Source organism: Hippoglossus hippoglossus, chromosome 4, assembly GCF_009819705.1.
Source record: "Hippoglossus hippoglossus isolate fHipHip1 chromosome 4, fHipHip1.pri, whole genome shotgun sequence".
NCBI classification, from domain to species: Eukaryota; Metazoa; Chordata; class Actinopteri; order Pleuronectiformes; family Pleuronectidae; genus Hippoglossus; species Hippoglossus hippoglossus.
In genome coordinates, this window is record NC_047154.1 from 11,788,509 (window position 1) to 11,809,343 (window position 20,835).

Genomic DNA, 20,835 nt, shown 5'->3' on the forward strand with positions numbered 1-20,835 from the left:
ATCTTTCCAAACAAAGCAGAATGGCTCTCTTGTTCCGCCTCCTACTCGCTCCACATACTTGAGATAGCGAAGACAAGAGGCACAAGCAAGCGACGCAAAACCTTTTGTTTCGTATTCTTTGCTGCAACACAGCACAATGCAAGTCTCCCTGACTGAGAACGTCCAGAAAGTTACACGAGCAGTGAAAGTTCTGTACAACAAGATAATTTAAAATTAAATTTATTGGCATTTCTATTTTAAATACACAAGGTAACAAAATTTAGAAAGTCTAAAGCATACCAATAGAATTAGTTCGTGTTTTTTTTTTTTTTGTAAAACTATTTACAAAAAGTATGTTCAAGTTTGATATAAACTGTACAGTCATCTGTCCACAGGGGGGAGGGGGGGATCACAGGGGTGTCAGATAAGTAGCGAAGGCAAGAGGGGTGAGAAGCAACCGGGTTTGACGCTGAACAAGGAGGTTGAAGACAACATTTAGCTTAAAAACATCTTCTCTTCATACATTGTGTCCCAAAGATGGTTCATCAACTCCAAGAAACTAAACAAACCATAACGTGAGACCCCAACTGTGGAAATCATTGACCACGTCTTTTGCCCATGTTTTGCATATAAAACTAAAAACAGGAAAAGAACGGCGGAATTATCTTTGGAATGTAAGGTAGTTTCAACAACAGGTTCCTGGGTCATACTTCTTGGGAGTTTTCTTCCCAAGATCTTTTAGGCCTTCTTCATCTTGCCCATGTGAGCGCTGCTGTTGTCGTGGTTGGTCGAGCCGTTGCTGCTGCTGCTGTAGCTGATGCCGTTCTCGTGGCACTTGCCGTTGGCCGAGCCGTTCTGACTCTGCTTGAGGTCCTGTTTGGGCAGCCGCTTGCCCCTCACGTACGCCTGCACCCAGAAGTTGGAGAAGAGCACGAAGAAGAAGGTTCCGTACATCCATATGAGGTGGAGGACCATGGGGAACTGGTAGTCGCAGCTGTGCAGGAAGTAATACTGGGTGGCGTGGAGAGACACCAGCACAAACTGGATCTGTTGGGAAGGAATCAGGAGTCAGCCACTTGCATACTTACTTAGATGGATTCATCTTTGTGCACATTGTATACATACAAGCTGAATGGCTGTCATGTATTTCTTCCACCACAAAAACTTCTGGAAGCGAGGTCCAGCAGCTGAAAGGCCGTAGTAGAAATACATGATGATGTGGACGGTAGAATTCACCATGGCGTGGAAGGATCCCATTCCACCTGGAGTAATAATGACAACACACACACATTAGACCAACTCCAAAATCCCCCAAAAACCTTGCAAAAAACATAATACAAAACAAGAATGTAGAGAACGTGGAGGTTTTAAGTCTTTTCTGGTAGCCTGCACTGCCTAGAACATTGTGACTGATCGTACAGGTCTATGTACGGGAGGACTGGAATACAGGAAGAAGTAACTGCTACACCCGACTGCTCGTCAGTTTCTAAAATCTTCTACAAGCAGAGTTCCAGTTAATGTGTACTTACCGGGAGCGTAGCAGATTCCCCACCACCATGTCCAGGGCATGAAGGAGTGGTGGAAGATGTGCAGGAATGTGATCTGGCCTTGCTTTTTCCTCAACACGAAGAAGACCTGACGGAGAGAGGGTATTGATTAGCTGAAGTCATCCTCTTACGATCAAACACGGAGGCGTCGGGTTGAGGAAGCGGACTTACTGTGTCCATGAGCTCAATGATCTTAGAGAACCAGAACAGCCAGGCCACTCGGACCATCTAGTGAAGGGAGTGCAGAGTCAAGTTAACAGGAAATCGTCATTTACGAACAAATGCAGCTGATTTTGGTCAATGACTGAAGTGTGCGGGACTGAGAAGTGAGTGGGGGACTTACTCGAAGAGCTTCAGGACTGTTTGAGGTATCAATTGGGTCACATCTCCAAGTGTACGTTGTGGCCCAGCCGGACATCAGGAACTAAAGAACAAGTAAACTGTCTTTACGTGGGGACAAAACACTGGATTGAAGTCATCAGTCATTACCTAATAAGCAAATATATATACATAAAAAAAATTAAAAAAAAAAAAAATAACCATATAAACAGAAAGTCAACAAAACAACACTGATTTAGCCAGAGTTTAGAGAGCAGCAGCAGCACGTGAGCGTTTCTGAAAGTGTTGCAGACAGCGTCTTACTTCATAGACGATGAATATCGACAGCCCCACTAGCAGGAAGTTGTACACTATCATTGCCTCCTTCAGCTGGAAGGGCTTGCGATTGGCCATGAAGCGAGGTCCCAGGTACATTACGAACAACAGATAGCTAAGCAATGTCGCAGTCATGGAAATGGGATTCTGCATCATTGGGTAGTCCTTCAGCCGTGGATCTAAAGAGGAAAAAGACAACAACATGAAATTCAAAACAAAACGATTCAAAAAAATTAATATGAGTATGTGTGTTTCTAGGGATCAGTCACCTACCAAATCCGGCCAGGAGGTAGTCATAGATATCCATGGCGTGTGAGCCAATCTCCTTGATCGCTTGAAGCATGGTTACCGTCTTGTATTGTTAGGACCCAATTGTCTGCAAAAAAAGAAGCCCATTGTTAGTTTCTGCTCATCAGAGCCGAGCTCAGCAGCAATCCTTCCAGCAGTCCCATGACAGCAATTCAAACACTTACATATCATTCAGTTCAAGAAATCAATATTTTGTTGTATGTTTAGAAACTGAAAAATGTATTATTTTCTGTGGAAATGGCTTGTGTGACACTTTTTCTACACAATTTCCAGCCACACTGGACACAGAGTGAATTACTGATGACAAAAATAAAATTCACATGTCTTCAATTCTTTGTCTGCGTGTTGCTGGTGATCACCCATGACCAATAAATGTCTTCAAGGAGAAGCAATTGTGACATTTCCTGATTCAGCGAGACTGAAATGCAATTACTGGGAAAGAAGTTCATCCCTCGCCAAACAAAAACACTCCCACTAAGAAGCCCAGGATGCTCTGCCGTGGCTCCAGCTGCTCGTCAGACATGGCCTGATATCAGAAAGGAGGGGCCACAAGGAGGTGGGAGGGAGGCGTCCCTCATCCCACACTGAGGTGACACTCACGAGTCAGGACACAACATCCAAAATGCTCTCCTCAAACACACCCCCCCCAGTTGTTGATCACGAAAACCTGAAACTCCAAACTGCTGAACCTTGACACAGATAATCCAGGATGCAGTAAACCACACAGGACTGGAAGACAGCCACCGCATACTCAAACCTCATCAGCACATCCAATATAACGAGATGCATTTCACTAATGTCAAGTGCCACTTGCACGCGGGAATGTTGCTATGGTTTCGTAGGTTCTCTGTTGACAAATGGGCTTATCTCATCAACTGTAAACTGCAAAGTGTAGACACAATGTAGAGGGCAATGCCGGGTGTGGTCTCCTTTCAACACGCTCGACCCAGAGGGGGGCTATTGTTTGATGTGCAATCTGCAACGCTCCGATTTTTTACAGTGTGAGAACTAAAGCTTAGCCCTCCTTGAGCCAATATCATTAACGGTAAGTAATGGGAGGGTCATATAAGGACGGAGGACAGGGAGCGGACCTTAGGGGGCGGAAAAAATGGCAAGAAAGAAATGCAGTAAAAAGAAAATGTCGACCTAATTTTGGAATCGCTTTTAAAATGTTTTGTTTTCATAGGATGTCGAACAAGAAATGTAATTTGCAAGGTGTCATTTTCATGTACTTTTGCATGCCATTTCGTGTGTTTTCAGGGGTTTTACATCTGCCACTGACACTAGATACTTTATTACTTAAAGTTAAAAATACAAATTGAATAAAAGTGAATATCGCAGGCCAACGTTCACCAAAGTTAAGTCCATGCCTCGCCACAGGAAGTGATTGTTATATTCACCTCCTCCCTTGCACCGATTGGAGGTGAACTGTAGGTGAAGGTTCGCCACGGATACATTTGTGTGACCGGTCACTTACACCGAGATTCAGCCCTTTTTTACACAAACCAACAATTGTGACAAATCATCATCCGTGATCTAATTGTTGTATCTTTTGTGATTAAAAAGTATCCAGAAAGAGGAAAAAACATCAAAATTCATCTTGAATTAAATGAAAAAGTGTCTAATTTAATATTGGGTGTATTCATTGTGTCGAGGTTAAACCCGACTGTGAGCAGCACAGCAAAAAAACTGCTTCTGTCGTAAACTGGACATTCCTCTTGCTCCTGCAGACAACCACTGTGGTTTGTTCATTGTTAGTCATTGCCTACGTCAACACCACTGTATCTCTCTGGTCATCTCCTTCTTGTTTCAGCCTGCAGTTGACTAAGTACAGCATTCCACACACACCGATGTCTGACAGCAGCACTTGACACCACTGACCAACTTTTTCCCCCTCAGTTTTTGTCTTGTGCAAAATGCTGGTGTTGGTGGTGGTAAATGACAGTTTTAAGACACATTTGACATTTCAGATAACTCTTACACAAAAAAAGCTGTGGTTGCTTTTGAACCGACGATGAGGCGTTTGGTCAGACGCCTCACATTGCAACAAGAGTACCATCATGTCAGTGGTGCGGAGTCTGTCTTGTTCTGAGGAAAAATGCTGAACAGGTACAGAGATTTGATCATACTCTGGTCAGGTCAGTGGGGAAGTCTGCTAGAGTCACTGGAGCACTGCGACCTTGAATCGTTTTTTTTTTATTATTTCCTTTCTGTGGAAATTTTAAGGCAAGAATATATCATGAAATTATGAGGGTAATGCATTAAATTCAAGTTGCTGTGAGTTTGTATACAAGTGAAATCAGATTTAGTTTAGGTTTAAATTCAGAAATCCTACTGCAACATAAGTAGGATTGGGTTTGGAATTTTAAATAAAGTCATCTTACTTTCCTATGAAGGAACATGTGACTTACAGTTGTTTTTTTTAAACTGACTAATAATAACCGACTGAGTGTGTGAGTCAGGGGGATAAAGTCTTATGATCAAGACAACTCTAATAATAAGAGACCCAGATGGAAGATGAACAAAAGTTCCAAGAAAACCGAAAATGCAGCCCCCTTCCATTCAAGCTCAGTGAAACCACAAAACCATCTCACAATCTCTCACTGCTCTGATGCATCTGTACCGTTCATTATCTGAAAGTTATCAATGAACTCAAAGACACCCGATACCTTGTTCAGTTACATCAGCAGTAGAAAGAGATTTTACGAGAAGACCGGATCTTACTCATAACTGTGAGAGAGGAGGTTTTAAAAAAAAAAAAAAGAAGGGTTTCCTGTACCATTCTCATGAAAGAGTGACGCAATTTATATGCAGACACATGACCACTGAGGCACAAAAAGTTACGGCCCTGTGTTACACCACTCTTATTCTTGTGACCAAACTAAAAAGTCCAGGAGAGAATATTCCATCAACAACAACCCCATTGAATATCAGGCAACCTTGACAACAAGGTGCAAGGTGGCTGGTTTACGTCTACCAAGGGGACGTAGTACAGAGGAAAGGGAGGGGGAACATTTCCAATGAGAGCCATGTCCATGATTCACAGGGATGGAAAAAGGGAGCTCACGAGGTTAAGAGTTAATGATGAACAAGCTGGAGAAGAGATGGAAGAAAACCATGGAAGAGGAACCAGGAATCCATCAGGAAAACTGCATAATAAAGTCTCTTTAAACAGAAGAACCTCAAACACCGAATGAAAACTTGAGGAGGAGGAAGAAAATAATAAAACCACACACCCCGGGCTGCTCAGCATGTGAGCAAACTCCACACGTAAGTTAGTTCACCATCTTTATGTAACTTTGAGCAACTTACCTTGCCGACACTTTTTCCACTTAAATCACCAAAAGGGAAAAACGGCTCCTTTTTTCACCTCTTGGTAATCGATAAAAAGAAAAGGGGCAGGCGGACAGGGAAGACATGCAGCTGCAAAAAACACAGCACAGCAGCAGAGCAGGGGAGAGAGAGAGAGAGAGAGAGAGAGACAAGAGTAGGGGAATGAGAAAGTAGACTGACAAAGTGTGACTGGTACAGCAGTCGTCCAAATCTCCACCCTCCCTGACTCACACAGTGGATGAATAACCAGCTCACAGAAGGAGAGGGAGGGAAGGAGGCAGAGCCGAGAGAGAGAGAGAGAGAACGAGCGCAGTGTGTAACGCCGCATAGAGAGAGAGAAAGAGAGAGAGAGCGAGAGAGAGAGAGAGTACAACTGGGGTGAGAGCGAGATGGCCCCTATTTAAACCCACCGCACAAAAAAAACACCCGCCAAATGAAAATGCAACTGGGTTCTATTTTGTGGCTGCCCCCCTGACTTCCACATGTGCGAGTTCCCCTTCTTTTTCCTCCTCTCCCAATCACACCCTACACCCGCTGAACCTCACACACACACACGACTCAGGAGTCACCCTGTAAGTTCCTTTCTCGGGGGTGGGCTGATAATATTATTCACAGGCAGCGGGCGAGAAATCAGTGGAGACTCTGTTATCATGAAGGGGCCATTGTTTACTGAGCCTCTCGCCGGCCAACACCCATAAAACAAGACTATCGTCCATTTCTATTTCTCTGTTGTAGAACAATCCACATCATGTCATGTCTAAAAGGACTGAAACAAGTCAGAGTAGATGTGAACTTCAGGTTTATTACAACCTGTGTAGAATTTCCAGTTGTTTCTCAATATAGTTTAATTTACTTCAATTAGTGACACACAAATTATTGACGTTTGTTCAACGTGAACAACTTATACCAACACAATTGCAAACTTTATTTGAAAAAAGAAGAATTAATTGAGTTTATTTATCGTTTATTGTTATTATTGAGTTATATTAACAAAATTGATGAATTTGATTTAAAATTCATTAATAATCAAAATAATTTATTTGAGTGTTACCGATTGAAGTAATTTTTAAAGTTGATCCAACATTGATTCCTGAACAACCTAACAGCCTGGCAGAGGAAAACCTCTCCACAGCTCATAGGCAGCGTGAATGGTCACACAACCTTGATGTTTACTCAGGGCTGGGTAGGGAAGCCAATGGCAGAAGAAAAGTATTGCTGTGGAGGGAAGAGATGACTCACACGATAATGTTTAAAAATTCTTCATAGAGTGTTGCGTAAGGAGGATTTAGCTCTCGCTGCAAGAGGGAATCACTCGGTCTGATCTCTGCGTCACACCCAGCTGATCCAAAGAGGGAAAAACGACAACAACACTAATAGTAGTAGTGATTTTGGGCTTTCGGAACAGGGGAATTAAACCTCGCAGTTTCATTCATCACGTTCAGATTTGTGAATGTGACCAGCCGTTCATCAACGATTCACACAGTGGTTTTAAACATCAAGTTAAACATTTGCTTTTCGACCTGCAAGGCAGCGTTCACTCCTGCAGATCAACAGATGAGCAAAATAAAAAAAAAATTTGCCTTGCAAAAGCGAGACTTGAAAATTCATCCAGCAACAAGAAGCCCTTTTGGTCTGTTTAAGCTGAAACTGTTGCACAGGTTATCTTCCTCGCACTGCATCTGACTGACTGGGCTGGTTCTACCCGTCACTCTGGCCCTGGTGGGGAGCTGGGGGTGATAGTGGCAGAACTCCAGTGTATTTTAGCCCCTCCCCCCGAAATACCAAAACACACCAGACAACAAAATACATCATCGCTCGCTGCAGTAGATGCTGACAAAGACAATTCAAATATGATAAACATCTTGTGCCGTGAGCTTGCAAAATGAGCGTGGAAGTGCCCATCGTGGTATTTAAAGAAGAAGTAGCTATTTAACTCCTGACTGCTGATGTGGTTGACGCCGTTATATACGATAATCATCAAAAAGGCTCCCGTTCAGGCTGCGACTCAACAAGAATCCATCAAACAAACAAAAAAAATCAGAAGTACTCATATATAAAAAAAAAAAAGACTGTGGTTAAATTATGCAAGTAAAGATCTGAGCTTTTTGGATTCAAGCGAGGATTTTGATTTGACTTTTGATTTTACGGTCACAATTAAAAAAATTTAAACAATAAATTGTTTTCACGCTTGAGCCATTGTTAGACGATTAAGTAGTGTTTTGAATAGATCAACAGATTATTGGTTTCATGTCGTGACAACCTTTTGAAGGGTTCAAATTCTTAAAGGTGTTATAGATTATCTCTGTCGCAGTCAGTTGCCACGATGTCTCGATGATGCAGATAACCAGAAACGTGCAGCTATTTGCTACTTACGTCATGAGCTGTGAGCGACCTGTAAGTATTTGCAAAGTCAGATGCTTTAGCAGTCGTGTATAGTACAACCAGGGCGTAAACATTTTACTTTAAAAACCACAGACTAGACAGGTGCTGCAGATAAACACTGATGTTTCCTGGGCACAGTGCCAAGCAAAATGCATCTCGTCATTACAGACTAGAAACCGATTCACTGTACTGATTAACCACGCTATCTACGACTCCATCAGGATACAAATAAGAGCCGCAGCAGGGTCCAAAAGTCGGGGAACATTTTGCTGTTTCTGGGAGGCCTGGCAGACTTTTGGACCCAAACGGAACAATAAAAAAATCGATTAATCTCTACGTTTGGAAGCTCAACTCTGAACTTACTGATAATCACAACTGTATAACGCCATGGATGATCCATTGACACGCAGAGTGTAAATGCAGGAGCATACATGTGTGCAGCAGATGCATTATAGCAACGAGCACATGATGACTTTCCATCAGCATGTGACACGCTGGTGCGAGGAGTTTGACTTTGTCGCCAAGGCCTCGCGACTGAACTAATAGCAGGCCTGAATATGTGAGAAACCTCCACTGCTGCGTAGGAGGGTGAACTAGGTTTTGCTCTGGGAAGTCATAAGACAAAGAATCACCTTTAATGTCTAAGAGTTTCAAAAAACTTAAGATGGACGACTCAGAACTAACAAGTTTTTTTTCTCCATGCCTTTCTTTGACATTGCAAGACAGCATGTTTCGACATTTTCACTGACTTCCCAGGGGATAATCTTGATGAATCTTGGCATATTTAGGGAACTGATATCCATGAATCGACGGAGGCATGTGCTCTACTGAGTGACATCATAGTTCCTTCATGCGCTTACAATTTTAAACAGGTCATCAGACAGTCTTGAGTCGCAGAAACATCCGACCTGAAAACTAAGTGAAAGCCAAATTGAAACTGATAGAAGGAATCTGTTAAATGGACACTAGTTTCACATGACAACAAAAAGACAGACGCACGGGTGTGGCTGACAGAGGGTGTGAGCCCGAGTACGGATGGAAACACCGGAAACACCAGAAGCAACACACACACACTGAATATATCATTTAACCCTCAAAAGCTAAATTAGCCTTAAAAAAAACTCAGTAAAGTACAGAATTCCGCTAAGGCTCAAAAGTCCCCTTATAAACACACATTTAAATTCACTTGATCCAGAATTACAAGCAAGTACCTGGCAATATCAAGTGCAAATTAATGTACAGATTCTAAATGATGTGTTTAACTGTGCTATCTGGAATGCTGCACATCTGGAAGCATCTGCCAGCTGGCTGATTATTGGTTTCCCCATCAATGCTGCAACACCCAGTCCAGTTTTTAAAAAGTGTCTTTCTCTAAAAACAGCTTTTTCAGCTTTTCCAAAAACTGATGCTCCCACAGCCAAAAAACCCAAATAGGCAAGAAATTGATCCAACTGTGATTTGTATTCATGTTTATGCAAGTGTAAATTAAAGTATTTATTTTCTAAAATCTATTGAATTCTTCAAAAACTGATAATTCCACTCAATGGAGTTCATACCTCTGCCAAGGCCCAACAGTCTCCTTATGAAATCACGTTTAAATTCACCAGATGCAGATTTCTATTTAGATCTGCTGCAAATTACTGACACTTTTAAAATCAGTCCCCTAAAAATGTCTGATTTCTAGATTCATTCAACAGAAATAAATGAAAATGTTGAAAAAAATAAATAATATATATATATCTTGCATTATCTAAGAATGTAGAAAAAAATTCCTGGATACACACCAAAATGTAATTGGTTCTTCCTTGGGTCATGTCCTACCAGTCAACTAAATTTCATAGAAATCAGTTGAGTTGTTTTTTGCATAATCCTGTAAAACTAACAAAACAGACCACTTAACAGACTTTTCTATAAACATCTTCAGCAGACTTCATAGCACGCCTTCAATGTATTAACGTCACAGGCTAAACCCTGCACTGCATCTCTGCTGTGCATCCGTCTTCTGCCTTATCTGAAATAAAAAATGCACGGCCCAGTGACATTGTATTATGCAAAAACATGGTTGTTACAGACATCTGACTTTGTGAAGATATTGGATCAGTGACTGCACATAAACACACCCCTCCACTGGTCTCCAACCAGATTTGTGGTATGATAACAATCAATACAAGTGACTTAATGGTATACAAGCTGAGCACTGTCAACCCCCCCCAACAAAAAACACAAAGTATGTTGCTGAACTTGATTCTGGACCTAGATGGCTACATCATCTTCTCTACATTGTGTTTAGGTGGTGGCAGAGGTAGGGGGAGCAGTACCACCCCTACCTGTGAGAATTCAGACAAGACCGACTGTTCAACACTGGTCTCTTTCTCTTCACGCCCCTCCCTCCCTCTGCAGACTTCCCCCTCCGACGACTCAGATTTCTGGAACTTTCTCCCCACACACACACACACACACACACACACACACACACACACACACACACACACACACACACACACACACACACACACACACACACACACACACACACACACACACACACACACACACACACACACACACACACACACACACACACACACACACACACACACACACACACTTTACTGAGGAGTTCAAGCTGATTCAGATCATAGAGAAACGTCAACAGGTTCATAGAGCGACGAGGAAAGTGAACTCACGCGGTGTCATCGTTCTCCACAAACTGAAGTTCTGCAAAAACATAGATCCACCAGAAAACTGCTGCTGCCATTAGGCTAAAATGTTGCAAAGGATTATGTTCTGGAGAAAAAAATGAATTAGATAGGACCAAACAAGCACTGATTACACAACATTAGAGGGCAATTGTGTCTTATCGTGTATTTTAGTTATAACATACTGAAAAGACAGATCTGAGTGTTTGATGTCACCAAGTCAAATGGGGCCAGAAACGTATTCTTCAAACAAGTAATAAGCCAAATATTTAGTCAGATTATCAAAGCATTTCACAGGCAAAAGCACAGCTGCAATAATTCCTCACTGCAAAACAACTGTGGAAATTACTGTGGGCCAAAGTTGAACCGATAAGTCTTTATCTGATGCATGTTAATGGACAGGTTACGTTAGGATTTCTCCTCTTACGTCCCAGGTTGTGAAGGTGCAAAGAGGGCGAGCCCAAGACTGAGCTTTAAAGAAAAGACAAGTCTCTGCTTGAGTCATGTGAGAAGTATCCTGGATTCCAGAGGAAAAATTTACTGGGATTTACAAAAGGAACAAAAAGGGAGGGACAAAAGAAAAAACCAAGCACTGAACAACACTTAACACCAACTCCTCCCCAGATACAACCTACTGATGTCTGAATACTTGCCAGGAATATGAATGTAAATACTTTTTTGTAACACTACTAGTGAAGTTATATCTTTAACATTGTGAGGGCGATTTTCAACAATTTCCTTGATTTCTCAGAGAATAATTCATGGATCTTGAAGAAAAATAAAAACAACGACACATGTTTAGGGGATTGATATTAATTAGTTTGTGCAATGTCAGATCCAAAAAGAATCTGGATCTTGTGAAATTAAATGTAGTTCCATAAGGAGACTGTTGAAACCTGGAGGTATGCAATGTGAGTGACATTCTAGTTTGTCATTATGGTTCAAAGATGGGCCACGTGTTGGAGCGACGCCTGCGAGCTACTTCAGGCAGCCAATCATGTGACATACTACATCATGCGACATACCTCACTCTCCACAATCATCTATAATACACACCCACCTTATTAGGCGGCCTATTTAAGCAGAGATAATCTCCCATCACTCCCTCGGCTTGCCCCGCTGCTGCAGCGGTACAGCTGCCGGTTGCTTCAGCCCCTCCACCATCCGCAAGTATTTGCTCATCACTCCCATTATATCTATGTAATCATACGTGATTCAGTCAGAGCCTATATGCCAAACACTAACCTGTTCTACTGTTGCAGTAAACATTTGAAAGTGATTTGTCTGACTGAAATGCAGTTAGTTGGGTCATATACAGGCAGGAACCTGATAGACACAAGATAATTTAATTCAGTTTTAAGATTTTAAAATCAGGGAATGTTGAACAGATTTCTGGACTGATGCATATCTGGAAGCATCTGCCAGTCGGCTAGTTATTAGTTATCAGTGCCTTAACACACAGTCCAGTTTTTTTTTTATGTTTTCCAATTCTCCAAAATCTAAAGACACCGACCTAAAAAAAAATTTAAAAAAAAAACAGCTAGGCAGGGAATAGCTTAAATTCAAAAGCTAAATTAAATTCAAAAGCTACATTTTACAAAACAAGCAAAGTCAACTTTCCAAAAGCAGTCAGTGATGAAACTAAAAACACGCAACCTGGCATGGACTTCTCGAAGCATGCTGGTCATAACAAACGACATATTTAAAAGACACAACAAGGTCAGTACTTACAATTCACTCCACATTCTATTTAGTTATATACCCTGAGTGTATGAATACTTGCACTGAATTGAACTGGTGCATATTTAACCAGCAGCAGAACTAAACATTTAGGCATCATGATAAACAACATATTAATAATGCAAGTCTCTATATTTTTGTATTTGATTTAACATGTACTTAAGTGTGTACATATTGTCCTGAGCTGGCTACAGAAGGTACAGCCCAAACCTTGAACTCTTACAGCCTCTACAAAACTTAACTTAACACCAAAGCACGTGATGTAATGTAGAAACCTACAGTTGCATTGGTTCAGGTGGGTTCAAACATGCTGACACATACCAATCAAACCTCACACTCATTACAATGACACCATGAAGGGTTCAAGCCTCAAGCGAGGGGGATTGAAAGTTGCTAGAAGACAAATTTACACAGTTTGAAGGGCCACTTGAGGATTCTGTCTAACACAACATTTACCTGAATGTCAGGTACAACAGTTTCTCCAGTGACAGGAGGACACACTCACATGATCTAGAATGACACTCAGTGGAGGGGAAACCTTTGCTGAGGCCCAACAGTCCCCTTAAAGCTCAATCATACAGCTGATATTTGTCCAACTCAACACAATTACAACAGTACAGGAATAATAGTACTTGTAAGTTAACCAAGAAACGTACAGGGGTGAAAACATAACCTCTTTGGTGGCAGCCCTAAAACATCTGTTTCCTAAAACAACAAAAGAATATCATGTTCAAAGAGCAGGACTCAACCGTTCAAATGGTTTTAAAAAGTAACCTTTGACCTTTTTTATTTGCATCCTCTTAACGTTAACATGGGTCTTCAAAAATAAGGTAAACTTCACAGACAACCAAGATTTAAATATTCATTTATTATACTAAACAAACACGAGCCCTAAATCAACTGCCAACATCCAATGGAGCAACAGAGACTTCCATCTCGATGGGACTGATCATTATCTGGAGCTTGTAACGCTGTTCAAACACCCGGGCGAACAGGGAAGACGTCTTTGTAGGACGTCAGATCTGTATCGCTGTCACTGGTTCACTTTGTGCGTCAGTGAATTAATTCAATGAGAAGTAACAGTGTTTGGACAAGGATCCCTCGAACGCCACACTGGTAAGGAATATGTAGTAACGGCACAGTCAATGAATAACATTTTCCTTTTACTTCTAGAAAAGCGGTTAGAGGTCAACTGTGTTAAGTGGGACTGCAGCATAAAGAAAAGCACACTCAGCTCAGCCCTGCATGAGTTTTCTTAAAAACAAACAAAAGAAAAAAAGGAGTCATTTCTCCTGGCTGAAACTTCGACTTTATATTTGAGCTCGACCAATTTGAAAACTGGTTTTACAGAATAAACAATGCAGATGTGCCATGGGGTTAATATGTTTTACATAAATATATGCACTTTCTCTGCATTCAAGTACTACACATGTGGAGCAAAACCTACTCAACCGATTTCCATGAAATGTTGACGAGCGGTTGGGCATTACCCAGAAAGAAGCCCTTTAATTTCGGCGTGGATCCGGATTAGGGGCAAATCCAGGATTATTTTCTCCCACTTTCTTTAACATTGTTAGATATTTTTCAACATTTTTCTTGATCTCTCAGGAGAATAATTCATGGCATGTTTAGGGGACTGATATTTATGTGTGTGCAATTTGGTTTAGATCCAATTAAAAATCAGTATTGCAAATATTTTTGCTGCCCAATGTCAGCCACTCAAAAATCTCTATTCTTCAACCTCCATTGTAAGAAGAGTTCAGTCGATGTGAGGGTGTTGTCGCTGATGAAGGTGATAACAATATGCAAACTTGAGTTTGCGTTAACAGTCACAATGCTGCAGCCGTGTTTACATTACTATCAGAGGTACACCTGCGGTGCTGGTTGACCTTCGGGCCCGTTGTCTCCATCCCACAGCCACTAGCTGCGGCTACTGTTTACACCTGGTTAGTGATCCATTATCTACCCGCAGAGACAAAAGAGTCAATAAGGGGCCAATGCACATGGTTTTTTCCATATATCAGGTCTACTGTTAAATACTTAAAAAACACATTGAGCTCATGTTTTGTAAATCCTGTTCTCAAAGTACAGTCAGTTACTTATGCAATAATAAAAAATAAAAAAGTCCATCAAAATCCACGTGCACAGTGTTAACTTAACATGTGTCCATTGCAAATATTTAAATTGGACACGGTGCCACTTTATCTGATGGTACTGTGCTCTCAGTTGGCAGACTGTGTGGTTCATGTGTTGTAAAAGCCTGCAGCTTTGCCCTCAGCAGAATCTGTTCCGCAATCGTGCATTGCATAAACAAGTTGGTGCACGATATGGTTCTGTCTTGACTCAGAGTGATGAAATAAAGCAAGAGTTTAACATGACCTATACTGTTACACTGAGTAAATAGGTGTGCGTGGCAGAGCTATCAGTATAAAGGGCATTAACTGGATATGATAAGATGGTGTACATATTTGCTCTTGTACTGAAAACTCGCACAGTAGAAAGTTTGACGGCGCTTCAATTAGTTATTGTTAAGGCTTTGACAAATTGTCTGGATAGAGTTATGTGTCAATATCCTGAAAAACTTGAATGTTGTCTCTGTCACAACCCAACAGCAATTTAAGTTGCACATACTCAAATATCGGTTCCCTAAATGTGCCCGATTTCTTATTTCTATCAAGATCAGTTAATTATTCTGAGAAATTGGTAAAAAAGTCATAAAGTGCTCAATCTCACTATATTACAGAAAACAAATAAAATAAAAATGATAGTTTCGTGCTGTCATGGGTTATTTCTTGGCCCATGTCCCTTATCCTTTCTCAGTTTTGTCATTTTTGCATAATCCTGCAAACAAAAACAACCAACAAACAAGCAGAGAGGGGTGAGAACCTACCGTCCTTAGCGGAGGTAAAATTCAGTATCTTAATCATTTCTTAGTAACGAGATGAACATCTTATTTTATGATTTTCCACTCAGGGTGAAGTTAAGAGTGACTTCAGAACGATTTAACTGCGATAGTTTGTTGCATCACCCGACACACGCCAACCACATCCATTTGCTCTGCAGTGCACAAGGCAAACACGTTGCTGGGACTTTAAAACGATTTGACCTCTTGGCTTACAGAACAGATGTGAGGGAGCATGCGAGGTGAGAGGCAGCAGTCACAGCGGGTCACCGTTATAACATGTGACCTTTGACCAGCAGGTATAGGTTTTCATTCACGGTCCAAGATGGCGAAACTATATTTGCAATAATGCATTGCCTACCTGTTAAACAGGGACACACACACACTGAGATTTCATTTTTTGGATTTGTTGCTTTTTCTTTACAGTACAAACATGGTGCAAAGATGCGCCTGAGGTACTGTTGGGCTCTACCGAGAGGAAAGTTGTTAACACCTCTCAGAAGATAATTATTTATTATTGAGGGGGCGAAGAATAGACATTGTCTGGCCAAACTGATTCAATATTCTCCATTGGAACAACATATTTTAAAGTACATCTACAGGCAGCTTGTGTTGAAGCTGTAAATAAATATAAAAATCAGCTCTGAGGGTTAATTCCGATCAGATTCATGCACTTTCTACATTCTTACAAATCAACAGACTGTACAAGAATTCTTTTAAAAAGCAAGTGAAAAATTGTGAAAAAGTCATGTGTTGTCATGTTTTATCATCTTAACTACACCCACACCCATTACTTAACCTCCCCATCGCTTCCTTCAAATGGATGTGACAACCTCAAACAGACAGTGAACAGTTGTCTGCACAGGACAGGCAACATAGATGTCAATGATGAGGAACACACACACACACACACACACACCAAGAACACCATCAATAGCCCCAATAACTCAGCTGAAAGGTTTGCAAATGGCCCCTGCAACCACACGTCTCCAGTGGATACAGCACCGCTACGAGTTCAAGAGTGAAGATCGAAACCAAGTCTGACGTTAGCAGCAAATCTGTTGTTTTAAAGTTCATCCCTTAGATTATATGAAGTTATGGAGGCAACCACACACACACACACACACACACACACACACACACACACACACACACACACACACACACACACACACACACACACACACACACACACACACACACACACACACACACACACACACACACACACACAGAGCCGTTTGAATGAATGAAACGAGACGAATGAAACGAGAATGAGCGAGACGCGGCGTAAAAAGCGCGCCGCCAACGACGCCCCCAGAAAGTGAAACGCACCTGAAAGCGGAAAGTGAACAGTGTAAGAGAAGCAGTTCAAACCGGCGCGCACACACGCACATATCTTCGGTGAAGATTTACTCACTTGCGCCGAGTTAATGCGTCGAAAGCAGCCGGGTAATGTGACCAAGGGCGTGTCTGTCCGTGTGAAGTTAGCCCCGCTTCCTCTTCCTCTTCCTCTCCGCTTAAATCTTCCTCCTCATGACCCAGCCCTTTGATGGAGCTGCTAAGGGGGAAAAAAAAAAAAAAGGTGGAGTCATTTTTCTACCCCTCTGCTGGTCGCCTAATATGGACGTAATCAACTGTAAGTCTGCCGCGATCTGCAGCCTCGCGTTTCACCGTCGCTCACACAAGCTGCAGTTCTGCCCCCCCCCCAGGTTGATTATTCTGGACTTTGTGGAGAAATTCACTGGAAGTCAAAGAAATGACTCGTAAATGTTTGCATCCAATATATCCAGGTGAGATACAAAAAAAAAAAACATTGAATATTACTGCACCTTCTGACAACTTGTAGGTTGAACTATACATCTTTTGTTGTTATGTATACAAGACTGTTGTGTAGGTAGATGTTTACTGTAAAGAAACACTGGACAAACTGTTCGGAATCAGGATAGAGACATTTTCTATGCCTTGATAGTGATGAGGTGGATACAGACACTATATTAACTAAGTGGACAGACTCTAAACCCTCATGTGGCCCTGGTGAAGACAGAGACATGATTGTACATGTGTTTACCAGGATGTTTTACATACACAGATAAACTCCCCTGTACAAACTATGCCTCAGCTCAGGTATGTGTCCCTTTACTCTCAAATTAAACAGCCTGTTGAAGTGAGATGAAAGGGTGACATCATACTGGTTGAAAAATGATTACAGAGAGAAAATATTCTGCGCCTACAGCCAAGTTGTAGCTCAGTGTGTTAGACACCTGGTCTGATCGTAAATCATCCATGTGTGTGATGGCTACCGGTCCACCTGCTGCTTTAGATGTCAGGCCTATCGAACCCTAACCTGTGTGTGTGCATATGTGTGTGTGGTCCAGTTATTTCTCATGTTGTGGGGACCTAAATCTGTTTACACAGTCACATTATTGGGACAAAAAGCAAGTCCACCTAACAAATCAATACATTTTAAGGTGAAGACATGTTTTGAAGTTAGGTTAAGTTTAGGATTAGGTTTAGATTCAGGTTAGGTTCAGGGTTAGGGTAAGGGTTAGGCAATCTGTGACTAGTTTGAGAACAAATAAGACACAGAACAGTCTCCTTATGGAAACTGTCGTGTTCTTTTATCCCGAGATATGAGAAGTCGGTCTCGGTTTGGTTCAACAAGTATTTATTCAGAAGCAATGAAAAGGTACAGCATAGCTATGTGCACATAGCTATGGGCACTCAATACACAGCCTCGGCTTTCTAGTAGCACGGGGTAGTCAAGAGTCGCCCCGAACGGACGACAGGTGCAATATTTATAATAATAGGTAGAACTTCATTGGTCAATAACGAGGGGGAGTCACGTGGCTAGTGCACAGGCTGGTCCCAGCCTCTAGGTACTGGAATCCGCCAATGATGAGGAGCTGCTCCCCGTTTCGTCCCTCCTTAGATAGTAGCTGGGAAAATCTTCACATTCTGACAGTGTTTGGTTTGGTGTTTTAAAACAAGCCTTGAATCGGCTGACAGCTTGTGAGTTTTCAGTATGGCATGCGCATTTTCTAGACAAAACAACGCCTTTCCTATCTGTCCTTCAGACCCTAGTGGCAGCTGCTTGAATTCTTTCTAAGGGTATGTCACAGTTTTTTAAGAAAACAGTGCATTCATGTATGTGTGATGTTTGAATAAAGCTAATGGAGTTTAGGCTGTAATATAGCAAGTTAGGTATGAGAACAAGTTAAAGTACAGTGTATTGTATGCCACAGATGTACAGTCTTCTCAAACAGGCATTATCAGACAGGTGCAAGACTGAACTGCGATGTGACGCACACACACACACAACAATCAACTTCAAGATTAAAACCACCCAGCAACGGCTACTATCAGTCACTATGTTTCCCACATATTCAGCCCAAACTGCCCCTGCCCCCACCCCTGTCCAACATACTGCATTTGTTTAGAGTTCAGTTTCATTGCCATCTTCACAGACACACACACATTAAGTCTTTCTGTTAAGGTACAAACATGGTGCGCGTAAAATCTATCCTTTTCGGGGCTATAGTGTCTAATTATATTATTAAAATCCTAACAAATCACAGACAAAGGCTGAACTGATAATAAATAGTGTATACACTATACAATATATTTCAATCATATATATATATATAAAAAAGAAGATCCCTGAGAGAGTGCTTACATCTGCCAAGGCCCAACAGTCCCCTCAAGAGAACAACATTTGAATTCACTAGATCCACAGTTTTAGTTTGATCTGCACCAAATTACACACACTCATAAAATCATTCCTCTAAACATGTCTGGTTATTTATTTATTTATTCTCGAATCAATCCAATTATTCTCTGAGAAATTGCTGAAAAGGTTGCAAATGCCGAATGTTAGAGAAAGTGAAAATAAAATCTGTCTTTTTCTGATTTAACTTTCACTTTATCTGATAAGATGGTGGCAGCAGTTTAAACAACAGGCTCATCACTTACCTCCACTCTCCTCAGATGTGTGGGTAAACTTTGTCCTTGATCTGTTTGGAATGTGCGGTTTAAGGGGTTTGAGCGACCGGCAGCGTGTTTTGGTGAATAATGACTGCGAGTACTATGCTGAATGATGATCAAAGGGGGAAGAAGGCCTGACTGACTCCACTTCCTCCTGTGTCACATGTCTGGGTGGTGACAGTCACACCGAGTGCAAAGCAGGCCATGTAGCTGCAGGCCATGCATACACATCCAGTGAATGTCGTCCCTGTTGGGGTGAATCTTTGCAAAAAGTTGAATAATGTTTGTTTGACCAGGTCCTGTTTAATCCTCATTTTTGGTCTTTTTGTTAGATCTCATGTAATTGTTTGCATATAAAGGACTGATGACTTTTTAAAAATTGAGTTTGGCAGGTTAATCAAAGTAGTGGTGAAATTTGACCCCTTCCACTTTGATTATATTATACATGCTAAATAATATTAAATCTACATTTTCATTAAATCCACACCTAATCACAAATGTAAAATATCAAAAATAACATTAGCGTAGCCTTACTTTTTTTTTACCAGTATGAAAAAGTATTATTTTATATTGATTTTCTCTCAGATGTGTAACTCAGTGATTGCCTCGTCGATAGATACAGAAGTTATAATGCACCTTTCATTAAAACAGTAATGGTGACCCCAAGTGGATATGTTGGGTCACTGCATCTCAGAATTTCCTTTTATCTGTGATCTTGTTATTGGAGTTTTTGGTTAGTAAACTTAAATTAAGCTCTGACAACATTATAGAATAAAAACATCTTGAATCCATCAAGTGTGAGATATGGGAGGTTTAGACTCCCTCCAGTTTAGCAGCAATAAATAAATAACAAAATTTCAAATGTATGATAGTTGTGCAGGGAGGACCCATCAAACAGCAGTACTGCAATATAATACAACATAGCGTGTGTTCAAAAAAGAGAGGAAACCCACAAATATATAGGAAGGCCAAAACAAAATGTTATTGTTAGGGTTGTTGTTGCATCTGACTTTTGCTCCTTAATCAACAGTTATCCATAAACTCTAGTGTCCTCTACAACCCATTAACTGTTGCCTCCACACATCTGCAGCTGCATTTTTACAGTTATTCCTAATCTGTTCATACAGCAGCAAACCTAAACACTAGAGCTTGTTGTCACTTTATCCCATCCAACCGTTTCATCCCTCCCACTGAGAATCATGTCACAAAAGGTCTATAGCCAGCTTCTTTTTGCAGGTTGTGTTTCATTACACAGGAGAGAAAACAGACACCCGTTGCATTTTTTTGTGGCACCTATTCACCTTCC

The 20,835-nt window shown here is 41.3% G+C and overlaps 1 protein-coding gene across 2 annotated transcripts; it reads right to left on the reverse strand.

The window, feature by feature from the left end:
* Window positions 1-203: 203 nt before the first annotated feature.
* elovl1b (ELOVL fatty acid elongase 1b) lies at window positions 204-17,113 on the reverse strand. 2 transcript variants are annotated; one of them, XM_034582543.1, is made up of 8 exons: window positions 5,802-6,060; window positions 2,454-2,556; window positions 2,169-2,359; window positions 1,870-1,950; window positions 1,698-1,754; window positions 1,509-1,614; window positions 1,105-1,241; window positions 204-1,026 (listed from the first exon to the last, which is right to left on the reverse strand). In XM_034582543.1, exons 2-8 carry the CDS (start codon window positions 2,521-2,523, stop codon window positions 718-720), a joined length of 951 nt encoding a protein of 316 aa, XP_034438434.1. In that variant the 5' UTR covers window positions 2,524-2,556; window positions 5,802-6,060; the 3' UTR covers window positions 204-717. The 2 variants fall into 2 exon arrangements, with proteins under 2 accessions (XP_034438434.1, XP_034438435.1); XM_034582544.1 differs by lacking the exon at window positions 5,802-6,060 and adding an exon at window positions 16,966-17,113 and having other exon boundaries at window positions 298-1,026.
* Window positions 17,114-20,835: the final 3,722 nt, after the last annotated feature.

Bases quoted from the DNA above. Each gene is read 5' to 3' on its own strand.
- elovl1b (XM_034582543.1), bottom strand. From the start codon at position 2,523: ATGCTTCAAGCGATCAAGGAGATTGGCTCACACGCCATGGATATCTAT. The intron at 2,360-2,453 runs GTAGGTGACTGA...TTTCCTCTTTAG, and splicing joins CTACCTCCTGGCCGGATTTG to ATCCACGGCTGAAGGACTAC. The intron at 1,027-1,104 runs GTATGTATACAA...CCTTCCCAACAG, and splicing joins ACATGACAGCCATTCAGCTT to ATCCAGTTTGTGCTGGTGTC.